Raw genomic sequence first — 24,264 nt, 5'->3', positions numbered from 1 at the left:
ACAAAAATAATATCACAGATAAATAAAATTATTAAGTCGGAGATAATAAATTCTAGAGTTACACAGATTATGTAATTATTATATCCGTTACTATAACTAGATTTTACTATATTTTACTATCGGTTACTATATCCGATAAACATAACTATATTTTAGTTTTGTCCAGTAAAATGTTTGCTATAGGAAACCTGATTCCCGAAGAACAGAACGAAATCATTCTGATTGGTTGGCCTTCTACCTAGATTCCTTTCCGTTTCTGTTCCGTTTCGCTATTTCCTTTTTCATTGAGATGCGCTTCGAGACTAAATCTCGAAAAGCTAACTAAAAGCTTACTAAATAAAAGTTTGATTCTAGGAATTTTTATTGGAAGGATAGAAAAATGATTGATGTATCTAAATACAAAGAGACAAGTGTTAAGGTGAAAGCACATAAAATTGCATAGGCGCATAACCATAAGCATAAGGAAATTGATTGGTTCACAAATATATGCATAAGAAAATGAACCAATCAATTTTCTTATGTTTATGGTTATGCGCTCCTGCAATTTTATGTGCTTCCACCTTTATCCTTATACTTGCGTCTTACAGTGAGCTAAATTTCGAAAAATCAAAATTACTATAAGTTAAAGCTTGATTTGGGGAATTTTACTGGTGGGGAGGATAGAGAAACGAAGAACAAAGGGATAAGAGTTTATCCTTATAGGAATATATATATATATATATTGGACGAGGCTATAATTTCTTTGCCGTCCATATAAGCGAATCGAGGATCATACGGGGTTTCATATCGATGTAGCGCGCTATCTGGCCAGCTCCGAGCGGAAAGGACACAAGGGGGATCTGAATCATTGGGAGATTCCGTATATCTCGCACTCGTGCCCACAGTATCGCAGGCCCTTGGAATTGTATCGCATTCGCGACGATAAATAAGCGAGGACAATACGCGACTCACGGTATCATTCCCGCCGCTACGGTGGACACGTACAGGGAACCCATAAAGCGAGATGATCTGCCTTCGTTTCTCTTGGTCTCTTGGTGAGAGCACGCTCCGTCTGACGTATGGGATTGGTAAAACCATAGATAATCGGGTGCGATTCTGTCACACCGGAAATACACATGGATGGAATGTTACAGTTCTCCTTGCCGAAAAATTTGCTCGTCGCATATATGTGGCATTTATAACGCAAATATCGTGTTTGGAAAGGTATTGTTTTTCATAAATATAAAAGAACATATGTCAGAGAGAGAGAGAGAGAGAGAGAGAAAACTCGTATATAAATTAAAATTCTTGCATCTAGAATGCAAAAATTTGAAGTTGAAAATAAAAAGAAATTTTAAAAATAAATAGATAATCTATAAATAAATATATGTATATTTCACTAATGTATTAAATATCGTTGGCTCGTACAATATAATACAAAATTTATATTTCTTTCATTTACACAGCTTTAAATAGATCACTGTTAACTGCTAAAATCAATTTATTGAGGAGACAACAAAATTTGTTAAACGTGCAAATGTTAAAATCGCTCCAGTGAAATTAATTTTCGGATTCGTCTCTCTGCATGTGTCATGCGGGCACTAAATTAAAAGTGATAAAAAATTTGGTATCGGCAAACGAAAAAACGGATGAGTAAGTAAATGAATAAAATAACTGTAGTTCAATGCGAAAAATCCACACATTGAAATTATGTCATATAAAGAATGTAATATGATTAAAAATAATATATTTATTTTTGATCAAACGGAATATTATTAACACATTGAATTTTTTTGGACAATGTGTCATGTAAGTTTTATAATACATGACGCAATTTACAGTCGTGATTTACGATTGTTGCTATCGTATGTGTGCGCGAATTAATGATATAATTAACTACGCAAAGTCACAGTTGTTTTAGTTGATACAATAACATATTTAATGGAAAAATTTTACGAAAGAAACAAAGCACAAATAAAAGCACGAAGAACGCCATACAATACATTATACAGTTACATTTTTTTACAAATGTGAAAAAAAATATAATATGTACATTAAATTATATACGTTACAAATTATATTTATTAAATTTCTGCATTTTTATAAGAAGTATAGATATATATTAACAAAAAATATAGCAATAAAATTTCAGATGGATGTGTGAATATCTTGTTAAGATGACACAATAATCATGAGATAACATTTTTCGAAAAAACAATTTTTTAAACTTAATGAAATATCTAATCAATGCTCATTATATCGGTGGATTTTTGAAAATAAAACTGATGGAATAAAAAAGAAATGGCGATAAAATAAATTATTATTACATTTCTTTTAAATTATTTATATCTACTTTTATAGATAGATTTATTTATTTCTTGCATTTCGGCATTGAAAGGGGTTTAAAATGTACATTGCAGACTTTATAATAGGCTTAACTTATATAATGTTGTTTCTTATTCTAAATAATCTCAATTACTTCTAGCTTGTCTTTAATAATTTCTTTGGTTTTATTCTCTTTTCTTAACCTTAGAATTATCTTCATTCAATTAATTCTCCCTTTTCTCCTAAAATTTGACTCATTCTTTTATTATTCCTCGTATCTTCTGTACAATTTATTGCTATATATAAATGCCCTAATGTTTCTACTTCCTTCTGACATATTCTACACAGTTTCTTTTCCAGTACCTGTCAAAATTTATTCGGAATTCTTCGTTTCCACATCTAAATCTCGCTATAATCTTTTAAAAATCTTTTTGACCTTGTTTTCTTAAATATTCTGGTATTTCTATCGTGTATAACTCTCTATATCTTATATCATATCTAGAATTCTTTCAACTCGTTTGCTTCTTTCGCGACTAATACTATATCATCTGCATACGCCAATCTCCAAATTTTTCCCTACTTACTACTAAGCCTCCCGCTTGCCCTTTTCGCTTTATCTACTTTTATATGTAATGAATAAAATAATCCCCAACAAAAATCAAATTTTCAATATATATAATAAAATTCCAAATCAAATTTTAAATATATATATATACATATATTGCTTTGAAAACGGTAAAATATTTCATAATACATTTTAAAGAAAAAAATGTTTCAGAAGAAAGTTACAAGGTTTAAAAAGACTCATTCAATGGCAGTATGTATTTGACCATGAGTGTCGTTGTCAAGATTAAATCAGGGCTAATTTCTTTGAATTGAAATCTATACTTTTGACTACATATTATTGCAGCTGAGACGTCAAGACGTTTTCAAAATGGTATAATAGAGCTGAATTCTGTTTAGTATTTTTCGGTTGACAAGATTTAAATACTGATATTATTTGAGATGCATCGTAGAGGTCAGATTTATCTCTTTTTTGTTTGTAAATGCGTGTATATGTGTGTTTAGATGTGTGAGTATGTAGTTTAATGGAGTAAGTATTCAAATTTACCTCTTTGTTGCTTGACAATAGCCTAGTCTTTGATAAAAATTATTCATGACATTTCTTCTATACATCAAAAAATTCTCACTTTTTTCATGTCCAAACGTGCTGGGTCATAAATACTCGAAAATACACAATAAAAAATTGTGCGTCCATATGTTAATATTTTCTTGTGTTACCACGTTTTGATTAGTGCTTTAATGTAAAATTAACATACAACTTATATGTTATTATTTTTATAACGTTTTCATATGTTACATTTATGTCAACTTCATAACTTAACACTTTGTATATGTCTCTTAGAAATGGAATATTATTTTGAGTATTTTTAACATAATCATTTTAAACAATCAACATGTCTCAAAGTCAGTTTAACATTCTAAGAAAAGTTAAAGTAAATCTTCAAATAATTTTGAACTTTGACATACAAAATAATCAAATTTACTAAAATCAAATGTTTCTATTACAAATAATATAAGTTAAAATAATTACTATTATATGTTAATATCCTACAACAATTCTTACGAATTATTGTAACTATTTTTTTACGTAATTTTTAATTAATTTGTATGTTATTTTTACATTACACTTAAAGTCACAATAACAAAAATAAATATAGAGTATTGTGTCAATTATTTAACATTTTTAGTTTGTCAATAAGTAACATATGACGAATGAGTTATTTTAACTTAAAATTTAGAATGGGGGGACTTTCTGGGACATGTGAAAAATGTTATAATCAACATTTTATTTTTTAATGTGTAACCTGTGAAAACATAACAGGCCGAACAATGTAAGATTTCGCGTCGGATCGCGTCTCAAAAGCACGAATCGACAATAATTTGAATAAAAGTGCGTTTGCCTAATTTACCACGAGGAGGATAAAGAGAGTTGGAGATTCTCACTAAAAGATCCTTGAATATTATAAAACACAGATGATCCGGACTATTTTTCCGGCCGCCAGAAGCGTGCTTCCGATTGAGTAATGCGATAACCGTTTACAGGTCTCGCGTGATGGTCGACATCTCTTTTTCTTTTTTTCCAACCATCAAACTCCCAGAAAGACATACTAGGGAGTTGTAAAAAAGTTGCGCGACTTCGACGAGTATTCTTTGGCTTGCGTGTTATGTGTGAAGGACAAAATATATAGCCAATAAAGTACATCATCTTGGACATATTGCATACCTCGCTGGAAGAGATATCGATATAGAAAATGATGATAGACGCGGATTTTATGTCTGCTTGTACGATCACTAGCGAAACAATACATAATTATGCCTCTGAACAAATGACAGCCACGGTCGCTAGTTAATCTTTTCTTTATTGCTTTTATAATCATCAAGATGGTATCGCATGGGGCTAAATTCCGAAAAGCTTTAAACCTTAAAAAATAAAAATTTGATTTTAGGAATTTCGACTGGATGGATAGAAGAATGCAATTAAATACAAAGGAACACAATAGGACACAATCGGACACACTATCTTTATACCTGCGTCTTTCACACTTTGTGAAAACATCTAGTGAAAAGGAGAAAGCGGAAAAAAACCTAAGTGAAAAGTTAACTAATTAGAATGATTCTGTCCCGTTTTAGCATATACTTTTCTCTAAGGAAATTCCTCCTTAGATAAATCTTTTACAAACTTAAACATTTTAAGTAACTTCTTTTGAATATTTTTAACTTTTATAAACTTCTAAATACTTTTAATATTTTTAAATAAAAAACTCTATTAAATAAATAACTCTAAACACCAAGTAACAGTTATATAACTGTTAGTAATAATTTTTCACTCAACAATATAACTTACTTAGTGTTTGCTGGAATGTATTTATTTATAGTAAAACGAACAAAAATAATATCACAGATAAATAAAATTATTAATAAGTCTGATATAATAAATTCTAGAGTTACACAGATTATGTAATTACTATATCCGTTACTATAACTAGATTTTACTATATTTTACTATCGGTTACTATATCCGATAAACATAACTATATTTTAGTTTTGTCCAGTAAAATGTTTGCTATAGGAAACCCGATTCCCGAAGAACAAAACGAAATCATTCTGATTAGTTAGCCTTCTACCTAGATTCCTTTCCGTCTCTGTTCCGTTTCGCTATTTCCTTTTTCATCGAGATGCGCTTCGAGACTAAATCTCGAAAATCTAACTAAAAGCTTACTAAATAAAAGTTTGATTCTAAGAATTTTTATTGGAAAGGATAGAAAAATGATTGATGTATCTAAATACAAAGAGACAAGTGTTAAGGTGAAAGCACATAAAATTGCATAGGCGCATAACCATAAGCATAAGGAAATTGATTGGTCCACAAATATATGCATAAGAAAATGAACCAATCAATTTTCTTATGCTTATGGTTATGAGCTCCTGTCCAATTTTATGTGCGTCCACCTTTATCCTTATACTTGAGTCTTACAGTGAGCTAAATTTCGAAAAACCAATATTACTATAAGTTAAAGCTTGATTTTGGGAATTTTGACTGGTGGGGAGGATAGAGAAACGATTGGTGCATCTAAGAACAAAGGGATAAGAGTTTATCCTTATACTTATTTCTAAAGTTCAGTACGAAGTAAACTTTCGGAGTGAGCGCAATAAAACCAAGAAATTTACTATTATTAAATATTTATTAAATAACATAGAAGTAAAGTGATTTTAATTCAATTGTTATGGAACGAATAATGGAATATTTCTACATAAATCCTAAAAGTATGTAGAAAATGTTTTTAAATTGATATAGCCTAAGCTAAACTTTTTATCTTGTTGATATAAAGCATGATTCAGTGTGACCTTATGAAAATAATATAATTTTAGAAATTTCTATATATATATTTTTTCAATTAAATGAAAAGTTACATATATCATATCTCACGAAGATCTGAGTTTAGGGCTTTAGTTCCTTCTATTATTATACGAAATTCACAAGAATCAGCTGCTGATAGATGCCTATCACGCGCTACACGTGGAGTTAAATCTCAAAAATATTACTAATTCTTTCTCATTTCTTTGAATTACTTTTTGATATTTTGATTATTAATTTGAATTGAATTACCTTTTGATTATTAATATATTTCTCATATGAGAAATATATTAATAATCAAAAGGTAATTCAATTCAAATTAATAACAATGCATCACGTAGACGTAAATATCCTAACGCAAAATAATAAATTTAGATATCAATATACAAGGTGTCCCCAAATATACAAATAGAGTTCGTAAACTGAACTGAAAAATTCTATATCATTTTCTAATCATGTAAAATTTCGAAATATTAATTAAAGAAGATCGAACGAGAACGCAATCTCTCCGCATAGCTAGATAACATGCACGTTTCAGACATGCCAGCGGGGAGTGTTGTACAGTGTTGAAAAACCAAGAGTCGGAATACTTATCTTTTGTTACATGACAATGAAAAGTTGAGCTGTTCTTACTCCGGTTTTTATCTTTTTGTTGCTATGCAATATTTGCCACTGGCACGTCTAGAGTGTACAGCTAATGCAATCATATGGTGAATCGCGCGCTGATTGACCGATCTTCTTTAATTAATATCTTGAAATTTTTGCATGGTTGTTTGCAAAATAGTACAGGATTTTTCAATTCAGTTTAACGAGATCTACTTGTATATTTTCGATGGGACACTTTATATCAGACATTCTGTATATAAGAAAAAGATATAAGTTGCGGTATGTGTATAAATACATGTGTTAAGACCTTTCTGTGCTCGTATGTATATAAACACGCATATAAAACATTTACTTCACAAATATTTTTGAAAGATAGACATATTACATTTTCCCAAGTATTATAAATATTGAAATCAAACTGAATCAAATTTAATCTAAATAATAATATTATATATAAAAATAATTCAAAAAATTGTCATTTATTTATAATTCGTATATAATAATAATTTCTAAAATTAAAAATATTGAAATAAATCTATATACTATAATCAGTTATAAATTTTTTAATCTGAACAATAATTAAAATAAAATACTTAAGTTCTTATGAATATTTTAATTAAAAATTCTAATAAAATAACAATTTTTATCTACTAATAATAAAGAAATGATTAAAGAAATATTTATTATTAAATTGAGAATATTAAATCGCAAATTTAATATTTATTTTTTTTGTTTTATATTTTATTCTTATTGTTTCAATCACATTCTTATTGTTTTAATCATATATTTTAATGCAGGTTAATGGAAAATTTGCATTGAAAGATTAATAATAGGTTTAAATTCATTAACAGTTATAGAAACTTAATGATAAATGTTAAAGATAAAAAAAATTTCAATATTGTTATATTATTAGTTGTAAGAGCATTTATTGCAATTTTAATTTTTGACGGCTTTAACTACCTGCACAAATAAAAATATTGTTATCTTTTTTGGCGAAAATTTTACTTATTATACACTTATTATACAACAATATTGTTAAATTTATACATATTATAGGCAGATGTGTTAGACAGTGTATTAATATTTGCATGTGTATAAACAATCATACATGTTTCAACTTGCTCGACGTCTTCGCATATACGTATTTCCTTTTTTTTCTATATTCTTCCACACTACTTTCTATATTTTTTTGTATTTTTTCTTGAAATAATTCTTATTTTGTATTTAATAGTCACAGTCAGCGATAGAGTTACGATGATACTCGCATCGTATCGCTTTATTTATCGAACCGTTTGAAATAGACTAATAGACCAATAATTAATTAACGACAATAAATCGTGATGCATCATGACGAATCATATCGGAATCATCATGAAAAAATCATAATTATTTTCATATACATTATTATTTTAATAAATATATATATAATATTTACGACATTGCGATAGCATAGATTTTGATATTATCTTGATATCTTTTATATAGATTTTGTATCGTAAATTTTGTATCTGTGATGTATATAGCGGATATTATGTTACCGTGGAGAAAAAGTAAAAAAAATAAAAGTGGAATTATTTAATTATTTTACTTAATTATTTTTATTTAATTAAAAGATATATATATATATATATATATATATATATATATATATATATATATATATATATATATATATACAGTAATATGTAATATTTGTAATAAAGAATTTAAGCTGAAGAGTTAAATTAGGAATTTATAATTATTATGGAAAATCATTAAAGTTTAATCTGTTTATGAACATGTCCCGACATTTAAAAGACTGAAAAAAAGTGGGAAACAAAATACAACGCAATGCTTAACTAATACAAATGCAAATATTATAATTATTAAACGACTCCTCTTATGAATTCTATGAGATTTATGATATCCCGCCTATAACTTATACATCAAATTAATAAACATACAGCAAAAAACTTCAAATATAACTATTCACTAATAATTATTCTAATTTAGGAATGGACAAACTAACATGCAAGAAATGTAACGCTGTTGTAAAGAATGAATCAAAGATGTTAGTTAAGCATATAATGAAGCATTTCCATCCACAACCACAAACTGCTGCAGCTTCACATTCACTCCTTATACCACAAAGGTAAGAGAAATTGCGATAAATTACATGTTTATCTTTTTTAAATTATATATATTCATTTATATATACTTTCGCATATATAATAAGAATGTGTATCATGAATAAAATTACAAATTTCAAATATTTATGGCTCATGGGTTTACTACAAATTGTAGATATTCAATTTAAAACTTATTGTTAGGTTATTATATCAAAATACCATAATACAAATTTATTAATATTTATTAATTTAGTACATTTATAATCGATTATTGTGACATATTGTGACATATAAATATAAATTGTAAACAAGTATGAAAATTTTTTAAATAGTGGGGTAAGAATTTTTGTATTTGGATATTGAAATTTTTTGAACAGTGCGGCTAAGTTCCACGAAACTGGTGGAAACTTCAAACAAAAAGTTTCTTAGAATTTTGAATGAAAGAATAGAGGAATGATTTATATATGTGTTTATTAGGGACAAAGATCTATTTTTATCTTAATGTATCTTCTACCTGTGTTTCACAGTAAGGATGCATTCCGATGGAAAAGGAAATAACGGGACTAAATAACGGAAGGAAGAAACGGTAGCAATAACGGAAAGGAAAATATATATTATAAATATATGAAATATATTTTAAATATTATAAATATAAATATTAAATATTATAAATATATGAAATATATAAATCAGCTTCTCGTTTAGCTAATTCTATATTTAGATATAACAATTTAAATTTGTCATCTATATTTATAATATATATATAATTCAAACATAATTAACAATCTTTGAAAAAAAGTGTACATTTACTAACGTGCAAAAGTCTTTGGTAATAATTGTTAATAAAAGACAAAATATAATAAAACAATGCTAAATTTGATATGAAACATTGTTTTACATGATATTTTAACAAAATATAAACAAGAACTTTTTATTTACTTAACACAAATAGCTCAATTTAACTCAAATTTTGCTTTCGTTGATGTTGTCTCCTTTAGCGTGTATTATTTTGTATAATTTTGGCGTTCGAGACATTAATTTTTCCATCATTTCGGTTATGTTTCTTCAGGCTTTGTTTAAATATTCTCAGAAGTTTTGAAGATTTATTAAGGCCATCATACGAACCTTTCTATCCAATTTATCTTACAAATTTTCTCAATAGGCTTGAGATCGCGTGATCGCGATGGTCATGCCATGATTTTAAAGACTCTTTCGTTTTCAAACAATTCATACATAATTTGAATGTATAGGATTGTTATCTTACTGAAAGATAAATCCTTTGTCAATATTCCGAGTTCCAGATGGCATTGCATATTGCACTAAGATACTGTGGTACATTTTTTTATCAATTTTTAGTTAACTTTATATTAAGCTCCAAGAATTTTTTGTTAATCTTTTCATTTACGCAGCGCGATAATAGAAGAGATAAACAAGATTACGATAAGATTATACGTATAACTTCATATGTATTCGAATATACATCAAGTACATATTTTCCGACCGTTCTTCAAACATATTGACGTCTTTTAGTTCCAAGTCATTCAAACTTGGACATATCAATACAAAAAAACTTTCTCCCATTCATTCAATGCTCAAGGTTGATGTTCTCTAGCCCATTGAAAACGATTTGTTTCATTTACACGCCGTAATAAAGATTTTTGACAAATACGACCCTTTAGACCCGTTTCTTGTGTCATTAACATCGGAATTTTCCTAATTTTATTCAGGTTTTCTTTCTACACAGTTGCTGGGAGTCTTCTCTTTCGCTTATTCATGACCATGTGTTTGTCTTTCATTTTTTTATGTACAGTTAGGTCGTCCACAACGTTTTCTTGTCACATATATTCCTGTTTCTTGAAGTCTTGTAATTTTGGAATTTTCAATCTTTTGCAATTTTCGCATAAATATAATCTTTTTCAAAAAGAATTTGAATTTTATCATGCAATTTAATTGAATATTCACATTTTTTTTATTTTTCAACAATTATTTGTAATGACATTGCAACAAGAGACACATAAATTTAAATTAAATATTAGATTTATAAAACGTATATTAATATTAAATAATTAAATTATTTAAAGAAGATAATATTGTGAATCAAATTTATCCATAATATACCAAAATTTAATATAAAGAAACAAGAACTGTATGACTCAGTACATAAATAACGTTCTATAGTCATTAAGAGGTCTGATTGTGTTTCCAGATAATATAAGACTTAAGATGTATTAAGTTAAAATTACAGCTTTGAAAATTTGTTGGAAAATATAAATTGACTTCGAGGAATAATTAAAATCGATATTTAAATACATTATGCATATAAATTGGAGATATTAAGTTTGACCAAAGACTTTTGCACGCTACTGTATGTATTTGATAATTTTATAGTTTTAATTGGACATATCAGACAGAGAGAATTTTTAATTAATAGTAAAGAAAAAATGTTACTGTTTGGAACGGAGACAAGATAGTCATGCACACATCAATGCATTTTCCCCATCGCCAATAAATATATGATATATATATAATCTGCATCACTAAATCTCTAAATATTTAATTAACACATGCAAACCTGCGATATCGCTCTTTCAGATATCTCGGTTTAATTTGCCATATTGTATGTTTTTACGCGTATTTACCCCCGGTATGTAAACGCAAAACATAAATGCAACGCCGACGTGCGCTGTACTACGATCGCATATAATAAGCTCAGACGTTATATCCGAACTTGGGTGTGCAGCTGCAGATGCGTTGGCGCATTTACAGAAGTACAATGGCCGACATATCCGGCCCCGCGCGATCGTCGGCTATAAATATCGAGATTTATCTCGATTAAAGTGCGACCACGTATTCGCACGTGTGTACGTACACGTGCGTAGAAATGACTCCACGTGTCTGTGCTCTTTCCTCTTTTCGCGTACGCGCCTTGCATATCCCACAATGGCAATAAGTATCCCATCAACTTATCGCAACAATATAAATATTTATCAAATCTCTGTATATTAAGAGAGAGAGAGAGAGAAATTATATATATTTTTATAACAAAAATTGATGGACTTAAACATACGAAAAATGTTTTGGATTATAATTAATCTATTATCTCCATTTGTAATTTTTTTCTCGTAGCAGAATTCTTATATTTTTATAAAAAAATAATATTTAAAATAATTTTACCTTTAATTGCTTATGTTGCATACATATGTGATAAGCATCACGATATGTATGAAATATAAGCAAAGGTAAAATTACTTAAAAGTAAAATTATTTTAAAGATTATTTTTTATATCAAAATATGAAAATTCCACGAATTATTCAAAAGTAATCGACACTGCGTAAAAATAGATACATCAGAATTGAATAATATTTCTGAACTTCGTACAACTTCATCATCCTTGCTGTAAAGTTACGTGTGTAATTTCGAGTTTCGATGATGATATCCTGATGGAATAATTTATACAGGTTGTGCAAGCATTTATTTTGTTCATCGCGCGTATCAGAGAATGCAGTTCGGGTAATCCAATAAAGTCAATTATTCTACGGGGAATATTCTATTGTGTGTGTAGGAATATCGACGGTAACGGTCGCTTTGCGGGAGGAATCGTGAAAGAATGAAAAAAATCGAATTCAGTTGAAATTTTGGTGCAGATCGACAGTGGTGCGACGTGCTCGGATTGTCAACAAAGTTATTATAAAATCAGCACGTATACGTTTTTAGTGTGAGCGCATTTGATAATATTCCGGAAATAGAAAATATCTTATTTTAAATACACATGCCGAAGATAATGAATTAATGTTAGGAACATGAGAAAAATAAAAACAAATTTAAAAAATTAAACAATGTAATTTAAGATTATTTTAATGATTATCATTTTTGTGTTTTCTTATATTATTTCAATATAAAAATAAAATAGGTATATGTGATTCTTTACTGTTTATTGTAATTTGAATAACTCAACTTCTATCTCTAATTAAAGGCTGATCCAGCACAAAGTGTATTCTAACGCGTAACATGAGTTAATTGACATTTAATGCAAATGGCTTTTAATGAGATTCCGCAAATCGTTTTCGAATAATTATTCACATGGTACTCGACATCGAATCCCGAAAGTCGATTCCATTAATGATCGTGATTGTAAAATTCGTTTACACAGTTAGCATTAAGATATATATCTGCCAGAATACACAATTCCACAAATCGCTAGAAGTTTCTTTTAACTTGTTGATTATCTACTAATCTAAAAACTATGTCAATTTAATTTTACTTTTCAATTGAAAAACTTCGTGTTATGATAAAAAAATAGATTATTTTTGAATTTTTCCACTGTTAAAAGTTAGATTATAATACGATAATTTTTAATGTACTCATTCTGAAAGAATGCCATTAAAAAATAACAAGTTGCTAAGAATAAAAATTCATGACATGAACAAGTATTCAAGCTTCGAAATCATCATTTTTCATATTTCTTTACATGGAGTATAATTTTGTTATGTTTAATTTATTGTTTTTGAATTTATATTTATGAATTTATATTTATGTAATATGTGTGTGTATTATTTTTTATATAAAACTTCTAATGAAATAAATTATCATTTTTCAATTTTTAATAATAATTATATATATTTATTTATTTATTTCTATTAATTCTTTTCATACTGCTCGTATATGTTCTCATTTTTTTCTTTATTTTTTTTATTAATTACATAAAAAGAGTGATTATATGATGTAAATTAATCCTATTTGCTAACAAATCTACTATAATTAAAAATAATACATGACACGCATACTTGTAGCAGAGTCATATCTACACAGATTCATGATAATTATTGATTTTGTTTGACGTCATTAACAATGTACATCTTGTATTTACAATAGCAACTATTGAAGCGTTCAACATATTTGAAAATTGTAACAATGTTATTTATGTAACTTATATAATATAGCTCTTCATGTAATATTTCACATGAGAAATTATAGATATATATAATATTTAACTCTCACACACACAAATCACAACACAGGAAAGCAAGTAATTTTTACTATTCATGAAAAGTAGCTTACGAAATAATATACATCACGATATCAAAAGAATATCAAACTTAATTCCAGTAGTAAAAAATTCAGCGATCCTTGAAATTATTTGCCATTTTTCCCTAGATTGTGATAAAAATACCTCCAAAAGACTGATATAGCTTTACTTGCACATTCTTTCTTAAGTCCAACAATCGCTATTCTTCGTCAAGCCGTTGGACAGAGAGAAAACGAGAGAGAAAGAGGCATGTGCGCGCATAAAGATTCGAGTGGTTTCTCTTCATCAAGATCGGGTCAACGGACGAATATGCTAACGACCCCGTGAGGTTAATTAGTCTTTTGAGCGAGGCTACTCTCTTGTCGCGCGGTTCTTCAAAGACTGGCCAATCGCGGAACTACGACAGAAACTCGTGACTTGAAGAATCTGTAGAAGACCTACTTTAATAGACATGAAAAGGAGATGTTGTCACTCTCTGCATATTTTTACTCTTTGCTGATAAAACGAGAGATCTAATTTAACATAAGATCATATTTTGTATGCAATTAGAATCGAATATTAAAATACAAAAGTTCATACAAAAAAAAATATCAATAAATTATAATATTTATATTTTCTTTCTATTATCAAGATAGTATTACAAGATTTTGAGGAAGTAAGCATATTCTTAAGAGCTAAAATACCTAATCATCATACATAGTTTTATAGGCATCAAATGTAATGTACATAAAAATCAAATAAGAGCCAAAATGTAAATGCACGCCGTGAAATAATATGTTCGATTATACACAATAAGGTAAATGTGCATAAAAGGTTAGACCTCACCGATTTTATCGCCACTTAAATATGTTGTAGAGGAACTTTTTCTGAGTAATTCTACGCAAGAAATAAGTGGGGGATAACATTGGTTTAGAAGAAACAACAAATTGAAGTTTCACAATTTTAATGCTTTTTATTTCCGAAAATATTGATTTGAGAAAAAATAATGTTAAGCAAAAAATAAAGCCCCTGAAAAACCCTACAAAAAAGGCTTTATGCATTTTTTTCATAAACCTACTATTTTAGCTGTTATATAAAAAAATAATAATTTTAAATACGATATAGTGTTGTGTAGCTAGATATATATGAAAGTTAAATTGAATTTAGTAATTTGTAATTGTTGTAATAAGTATATGATAAATTTTAAATGAATTTTATGATTTTATTCATGATACACATATATTTTATTTATTTATGCAAAACTTATATATAACTGATTTAAAAGAGGTAAAATAATAATTCAATTTATTGTCGTTTCTTACCTCATTGATCTGATTCAAAAGCTACATCGATTTGATGAGTGTCAGTCAAATGTTTCATTATATTAAAATAATTATTGTTTTGAAAAACTTGGTTGCAATATTTGCACGTCATTGTATTATTAACTAAATTTAGTATAACATGATTACAACATGATATCCAGTTTCGATGTTCTTGCGCTGTATTTTCATCAATCTTATGAATATTTTGTAAATGCTTCTTCATATATGTGGTAATGCTGTAATTTATGTTATAATTTTTCTCACAAATATTACATTTTATTGCGCTGTTTTGTATAGAAATGGAATAGGGCTATTTTCTATTTTTTCTTGAAACTATTGAAGTAACAATACTACCATTTCTATGTTCAGTTTTTACGTGATTTCTTATATTTTTATTGGACATTTTAAGATGATAATTTTTACCATATATATAGCACTTTGCAACGTTAAATTCTTTTGTGAAATACGTCCACCAAAAGCTTCTTGTACATAGGAAGGATTCTTCAGTCATGATGTCCACTTTATATCACAGATTGTATATAACTAAATTTAAACGAAGAATAATTTTAATCTTTGTATAAATATAAATATTGTTGATATACACTCTATCTAAGAAATCTTACGATTAGCTTTTTCACTGCTGATAATGTCATCAATTTAAAAGATTACAGAAAGAGTTAGATAAATCATAAATATTACAATGAATACGATATTAAAAACTGCTAAACTCGACAAGATAAATCTGTCTATGAATCTATATCTGTGAATTTGCAACTATTACTTCTGTCAAAATAATTAGCGTAAATCCTCAAGTTGACAAGAAAGAGAAAAAGTGCAGAATATATTAATTCAAGATTATGATAATAACTATATGTTGAAATAATTAAATATTAAAAAGTATATTATTTATTTAATAATACCATTTCATTTACCAGATAGCTATTTTATATTGCTTTTATTACAGTCAACGCATCGCATGTTAACAATCGCAAAAATCTAATTAAGTATTTTTATTAATAAGACGTAAAACACATAGCTTATAATTTTAGTCCAAGAAATATTCTATAACATTACAATTTTGAGAAAATTGAATAAAATACTTCTTTTTTTTAGTTCTGATTGAATAAAATACTTCTTTTTTTTAGTTCTTAAAAAAAAAGTTTCTTCTTAATTATGTTAGTTACTGAAAATTATTAAAAATGATAAAATAGAGATATGAGGAACATTCTCTTCGATTGGTTATTGCATGCCCATCTGGGGCATCTCCGTTGTCTTGACGCGTATGAGGAGCCGCGGCCAGGAAGCGAATGCAAATTAATGTTCGAACGTTATGCGCGCGATAGGGGAGCGTTATGGTGCCGCGTTTACGTCAGCCTGGTCGGTTCGTCGTTCCTTTATCTTTATCGCCGCGAGAACGGCCGAGGAGCCAGATTGTCGAGAACTCTGGGAGACTCTGAGAAGAGAGTTGGTTTTCGCGGTGGCTGCACCACCGGCGCTCCTCACTGAAACCGCCGCCCCTTTTCCGCATAATGAGCTCGTTTGTATCGCCTTTATTGGCGAATGGGACGGGAATATATTCCTGTGCATCTCACGAAGAGAGAGAGAAAGAGACAGCAAGAGAGAGAAAATTTTCTTCCTCCTTCTTTCTCCCTTTTTTACTTCCGATGTGCCGACATATTTCCGCTTTTTCGAGCACCATGCCATTAAAACCTTCGGAGCCCTCGTAAAGGATGTTTAAATGTAACGCGGTCGCATAGACGAGAGTTAGTTAAATATGTTGGGAATATACATTATTACATATACATATTTATTTGTTGGATAATATCTGTACGGAAATAGGTTGCTGATTAAAATTATGCAAGTATGTCACGTGAAGTTGAACGACTTTCTCAATTACGAAAACGATGCCAATTTGCATTGTACATTTAATAGTTTGACTTTTGCGTGTGAGATTTCTGTATATCTATATATATATATATATACCTATGTATATGTGCGCGTGCATATATTAATTAGAAATATAATTACAGCTATGAGGGATTTTTGCGATTTCTTCTCTCAATTTTTCTTTTTCCCACCTCTCGGAAAAATAAAAGATACAATTTAAATTTTCGAGTGGAGCGATGGATCGATGAACTCGTAGGATATAACGCGGAAGATGGGCCACCGAATGCGAGGCATCTGATCTCATATTAATGCAACGGAGCATCTCGAGGTGCAACCCAATTTCTACTGGGTCAGATATTTTCCCGTTGCTGCGCCAGGCGCTAATGCTGCAAGCTACGCGAAGTCAAGTCGCTGAATATCGCACGTGCTCGCGACGATATCTCGTAGAGCGCACGATAATTCACGCGAGAGCGGGCTATTAATAATCTTTCTTGACTTTCTCGAGCAGGAGAGCGCGCGCGAGGCAAGAATGGATGAAGAAGCGTCATGTGAATGAGAAGATCGAAGGAGAGCAAGAGAAGGAGGAAGAGAAAGAACGCGAAAGAGAGAGAGATGAGGGGGGCATAGACGCTCATTACGTCGCCGTCCCTCATGGCATGAGATGAATAATTAATAACGCGAAGGGCATGCGAGAGAAACGCGCTTTTATATTACAAAATAGTCTTGTGCAAGTCAGCCAGGTAGCAAGACACGCCTGATAACAATCGATAAGCGAACTTATATTAAGTCATATGCATACTTGAATATTTTCTGCGAGTGGACAGGTCGAGAATTGATGTCTGTGGAAAATTACGATTTTTTTTACAAATGCAAAAAAATGATAACGAGCCATTATTTGTCGCGATTGTCTAATTTGCGACATTATGCGTCCTGACAATTGGTCACAAATTAAATCTCAAAATGAAGTAAGCGCCACGCAATCGCGATTTACCGAAAAATAATATTTAATCGGCTATTTAAAATCCTGTCACACATTTCCGACATTTAAATGCCTTCATTAATGGAAAAATCAGTTCGCAGAGCGTCAAAGAAGTTACGGAAAATTGCGGCGATTTTCGTGTACTTTGTACTTCGTAAAAGTAATCGGCCGGCTGGTATATTCGATTTTTATATCGCAACTTTACTCGCTAGAAAAGTGACGCATATGTTGTAAGCGGATAGATGACTAAAGTGGTGATAATATAAAAGTATATGTCATAACTCTCGCGCTTGAAAGATGGACTATTGCAGCGAGCTACTGACGTCATAAACAACTCAGATAACTTCGATTGTGAAACTTTTCTCTGGATAAGATAGCGAGATGACAGAAAGAAAGAGAAGAAGAGAAAGAGAGAGAGAGAGAAAGTAAAGATTTCTCCAATATGCGTTATACAAGCGCGTTCACCCCAATCCGGAAACAAATGTCATTGAGCTATTAAAACTTCTAAACTTGCCGCCGGATCGAATGTAAATAATGCTCTTTCCGCTAACACCAACCTGATTTATCGACGTTCCCAACTTGGATATCGGCGGGATTGCTGCAAAGGAAGCTGCGGTGGTTGATATTTGTTTCGGGAAACATGGAATGAGATGCTGGGAAGAGAGAAGTTGGAGATAATTAAATCTGAAGCATTGCATGTGCCGTTAATTATACACAATAAAACATGGATCTTTATCAGATATCAAGTTTAAATTAATCCTCGCCTACTGTTGGAGTTTCCAAAATGGCATTTCACAATCAATTCTCATAATTGATAATAATTGATATTTTAATCGTAATCTCCCTTTCTTGCCCATTAAGTTTAAATTTATCTCAGAGGAGATACAAAAACAACATAAATTTATATAACAAATTTTTATATTGCTGTAATATAAAAATTATATATAATATAATATAAAAATTACAATATGTAAATTATTTATTATAATGATCATAAATAAAAAAATATATATATCTTATTTTCACTTAGATTATAACATATCCAAATTGGAGAGGGACACTTCTGATCCTTCCCTTGTAAGACAATAGCATGGATGTCGGAAAAAGCATCATGCGCATCGCAACATTTTTCGTCATACAGACAATGGCACGTGAATAATCGTAAAATACGGATATACCACCGAAGTATATGCATCTCGAATGCAACCGAAAATGCAGATTGCAGGTGTCAGCGGCTCAGTGGTCCTACATGGCGAACTTTTGCCAGGCCGTATTTCATAAAAGTCGAGGCTTTACGCGCAAACTGCAACTGTACCGTCCATATAGTTTCATTCTTTATAACATTCATTAATCCAACAATTATTACTCTTTTTTCTTGTAGACTCTATGCAGATCGAGTAGTGTTCAAACAGTTAATTTAATAATTCTAAAAAAGATACTACAGCTTGCGATGTCAAATAGATATCAGATTCTTATTGTGTTTTATACAAAATAAATTTTGATGTTAATGATCTAAATAATCTCAAGTAAATAAAAGAGAATTAATCTGATAAACCTCAGATAAGTAATTATTTATTTTTACCTTTTTGATGTAACGTTTGGCAATCTTACAATATAATTACATTTATTTTTGCAAATAAACATCTTGTTATATATATAACTATATTTATCAAGCATCAACAAAGATATAAGAGAAAAAGTTTTTTTTATATTTTTATATTATATTTATATTTATTATTCTTTATATCATATGACATGAATCTATCATAGATTCTGCAAGGAAAATCTTTTAAACAAATATTAGATTTTCACGTATCTTTGCATCTTCAATTTGTTGATATGTATGATACATTAATTGTATATATATATAATAAAAGTAAAATTGATTCATCTCCCTAAATAAAATGATATTATTAAATATGTAACATAATATGACTTTAATTTATAATTATTCCAACATATACACACACACACGCACACACAAAAATTAATTATTGTAATCTTTGATTAATAATAATATTCCACAACTTGTTTTCTTATTAACGTGATAGTTTACGTAAATCCTTTAACAGAAATAATCTTTGCTAATTCAAAGATATCTCGTAAAAAATTGATAGTTGTTAATATTCACATTATAATATTTGCGATTATTTAACTCTTTCTGTAATTTTTCTACAAACAATGAGATTATCAGCAATAAATAAGCAACTAGTCATAAAATTTGTTAGACAAATTTAGATTGTGTATCAATATTTATATTTATACAAAAAGTCTCTCATATGTATGTTTTTCTGCGACCTTCCTCTGCTTCTTTTATCAGTTTCTATATATTTTGTTGAAATAATTCTTTATTTGAATTTAGTCATATATAATTTGTGATATACAAAGCAGATATTATGGGCGTTACAAAATACGTATGGCGATATTTTATAAAGGCGAGCATTAATATTGCAAAGTGCAGTATTTGTCACGTTTCTTTTCATCTTAACTGCAACAACTTAAACATGAAAAATCATATAAAATTTCAACATAGCAATGCTTATAACAGTATTGTCATCCCAGAAACAGATGAAAACTGGCCCTTTTCTGACATACCAGACTGTAAAGCAGTATGTAATATTTGTGTATGTAAGATTTATAACAAAACTTACAGCAGTACGACAGCTATGAAGAACCATTTAAAAAATACCTATAAAATTGATGAAAATACAGCGAAAGAACATCGAGAATGGATATTTTATAGTAATCATGTTACTTTCAATCGGAATTCTACAATGACATGCAAATATTGCGACCAAGTTTTTGAAAACAATATAAATTATTTTAATTTAATGAAACATTTGATCGACGCTCATCAAATCAATGTATCTTTTGAAGTCAGATCAACAAGGTAAGAAAAACCGCTAAATTGAATATTATTATATTTTATCTCTTTTAAATCAATTATATACAGGGTGTCCCAGGTATCTTCCGTCCAAAAAAAAAGGCAGATTCTCTGGCCAATTTAAAAACAATTTTTCCTCAGCGAAAATGTCGCGGCACTAATAGTTTTCGATTTATAAACGATTGAAAATAAAAGGTTTTTCGCAAACTAAGGCTTATGGGAATAAAATATTAATAAAGTCACATTCTTTAGTTAATTTTAGGTAGAGTTTACTTTAATAGAATTTTAATTTAAGGCTTAGTTAGAAAGATACATGATGACAAAAATTGGGAATATGCAAAAAATAATGACCTCCCTCGACATTTTCGCTGAGGAAAAATCGTTTTTAAAATGGCCAGAGAATCTGCCTTTTTTTTGGACGGAAGATACCTGGGACACCCTATATACTTTTGTATAATAAGTAAAAAGTATATCATAAGTAAAATCATAAAATTTATCATGTGTTCACTACATATCAAGTATTTATCATGTGTTTACTACAAAAATTATAAATATTTGATTAAATTTAACTTACATATATATATATATATATATATATATATATATATATATAATTAATACTATATCAAAATATATAATACACACACAATTTTGTTTATTATATTTAATATTTATATTTCTATAATCGGTAATTTGTAACAAGTTGTATGAATTATGAATAAGTATGAAAATTAACTAATGGGGCAAGAATTTTTGTATTTGGACATTGAATTTATGAGAATATACACAGAAAAAAAGGACATTCTTGTTTTGAAAATATTTTAAATGTTTTAACATGAAAATCTTGAAATGAGATTATATTGCGTTAATTAAAGAAAAATATAATTGCTTGAATAATTGCTTGCTTGAATGAAACCATTTTATATAGTTCAATCGAGAAAAATATATTCTTATGATTTAAGATTTAATTTTCTTGAATGGAAAGAAACAATGTTAGATAGAAAATAATATTTTTAAATCAAAGATTATAATTTTCTTAAAGTAGAATTAAATAATTATATATTCTTGAGGTGACAATTACAATATTAAAATAAGACTATAATATTGTTGAAATTTAAAATTATTAAATTCTTCTAAGAAGATTATAAATTGTTGTGTATATGAAACAATGAACACGTTAATTTAAGTATATAAGTTTTGATTTGAGCATTCATTCTTTTTCTGTGTAGCACTCATTTTTTTTCTGTGTAGAGAGATATTTGAATAATGAGTGTGTTTTATTAACAATAATAGCTTAGACTTAATAATTATATATTGTGGACATTCAAACAAGACTTTAAAATATTGATTAATCATCAAGTTTTTATTTCTCATTTTGCAGATCGAATAGTTCATGCAATCTTCCGAATATTAATAGAAATCCCGAAGTTGCTACATCAAGCAGAAATCAACAGCCATCAACCTACAGTATGGGTCATAATGCAAGCAATTTTTTACATCCTGGTAGAAATGCTGAATATAGATATGTTGCTCCATCAACCAGCTATCCTCATCAACCAGACCCTTCAAGACAGCCAACGTATAGTTTAGCCTACAACGCAAGCAGTTCTTTACATTCTAGGCCAAGTGCTAGAGATATTCTCAGGAGCAGCCACATACAACTAATGAATAATTTTAAGAAATTTAAAAGTGCGAGCGACTATATGTCGCTATATCTTGGAGAGTTTGATGGAGGCAACTCTCCGTCAAGAGATTTTCAGGACATTGCTGATTATGACGGTCCTTGCACACTCTCGGATATATCCAGAAATATCGATAATATTGTGGGTAAATATGGTGGTCCTTCCGAAGCTCGAAGAAATATATAAAATAAAGGCAATAAGTAATCTCACGATGATACCTCCAATCCGATTCAACGTTAAAGCACACCATCGAATATATCCGGATACGCTTTTGCGCTACGAAATGGTTCGAAACAAAGCCGTTCCTGTGCAAAGTTTACAGCAATGCGTTATCCCTGCTACATGCTTTTTCTACGACCATATATGTGTGTATGTGTGTATACGTGGTCACGGGAAACAACCAACATTTCTGGATTCGTGATGACATTCTTCTTTATGGTGGCTGTCCGCGCAGATTGGCCGTGTCCACCATCTTCGGCAAATATTTCATGTCTTCCAGTCGGGAAGATCCTTTCTCACCGAGGACGAAGAAATACGAGAGCGAGAACGCGGATATCGCGAGAATGTCACTTTCACTTGTTCTCAAGCCATAAAGCTGAGTAACAATATACGTCCTCGCATTCTCTTTTTCCGATACATTACGCGAATGAATTAATAAGCTTTATCCGGTCTGACACGGAGATCCGTTTAAATCTTCTTGAAACTTTTTGATGATCAGACAAATATACAGGGTGATTCTTAATAAGTAGGAGTATATGTTTATATGAAAAACCGCCCTTAATTTTCGACAAAGAATCATCTAAAATTTTTCGCACTTATTAAGAAACCCCCTGTATATCAATTTTTGTTGTGTTAATTTGTCGTTCAATTCATCAATGACAATCGACGAATATAAAAGATGTAAAAGAGGAGATTGTAAAATTTCGCGAGATAACAGAGACTACTAATCATTATCGTCGATAATAATCGTTGATCGTGATTCGCGATGAACGATTAAATATTCAATTTTCTAGAGTATTTCGCGAAAGTAAAGAATGGAAGCATATAGATAAATGTTGAAGTAGCAAGTGCGATAATAATTAATCATCTCCGCTCGATTATTAAAAGCATACATAATCTCGCTCGATTGCCTTTGTAACATATCCGTTCACTCATTTATGTATGACACTAATTACGCGCAGATAATGCGATTTGCTGTCGTCTAGTCTGTCGATTGAGGCGGAAATTTGCGCGCATTATTTTACGACTTTTGCAATCGAAAAGACGAGGCTAGATGTTATAATTTATCGCTTACTGGACCTCCGCGGGATGTAATTTAGCGTCATCTAATTTAGCGTCGAGAAAAAATTCGTTTAATGTAACGCGTCACTATTTGTAATATATATTATTAACATCGCGCTGAAGAAGGATCAAAAAATGATCCGAAACGTTCTCTTTTTGTTATTATAATATGTGTTTCGTAATAAACTAATATTGAAAAAAGAAAGAAGTATTGCTTCTCTGCGCTCCAACCTCTACCGCGCGTTGGCTCTTATGCCATTTTCTTTTTAATTTTTTTATAATTTAT

At 29.5% G+C, this 24,264-nt stretch overlaps 2 protein-coding genes across 10 annotated transcripts in view; one reads left to right on the top strand and one right to left on the bottom strand.

Annotated features, from left to right (window-relative positions):
- Ten-m (teneurin transmembrane protein Ten-m) overlaps positions 1 to 24,264 on the bottom strand; it is a 683,381-nt gene that overhangs the window by 634,231 nt on the left and 24,886 nt on the right. The window lies entirely within an intron of this gene.
- On the top strand, positions 6,010 to 24,102 carry LOC145970521 (uncharacterized). 2 transcript variants are annotated; one of them, XM_083097365.1, is made up of 3 exons: positions 6,010 to 6,132; positions 8,822 to 8,960; positions 22,397 to 24,102. In XM_083097365.1, the coding sequence occupies exons 1-3, from the start codon at positions 6,093 to 6,095 to the stop codon at positions 22,881 to 22,883; spliced, it is 666 nt and encodes a 221-aa protein (XP_082953491.1). In that variant the 5' UTR covers positions 6,010 to 6,092; the 3' UTR covers positions 22,884 to 24,102. The 2 variants fall into 2 exon arrangements, with proteins under 2 accessions (XP_082953491.1, XP_082953492.1); XM_083097366.1 differs by lacking the exons at positions 6,010 to 6,132; positions 8,822 to 8,960 and adding an exon at positions 20,799 to 21,021.

Source organism: Camponotus vicinus, unplaced genomic scaffold, assembly GCF_025532165.1.
Source record: "Camponotus vicinus isolate PSW18456_S1 unplaced genomic scaffold, iyCamVici1.0 SCAF_4, whole genome shotgun sequence".
Taxonomy (NCBI): Eukaryota; Metazoa; Arthropoda; class Insecta; order Hymenoptera; family Formicidae; genus Camponotus; species Camponotus vicinus.
The sequence above is the reverse complement of the archived record's forward strand: the minus strand, read 5'-3'. Positions and strand labels throughout refer to the sequence as shown.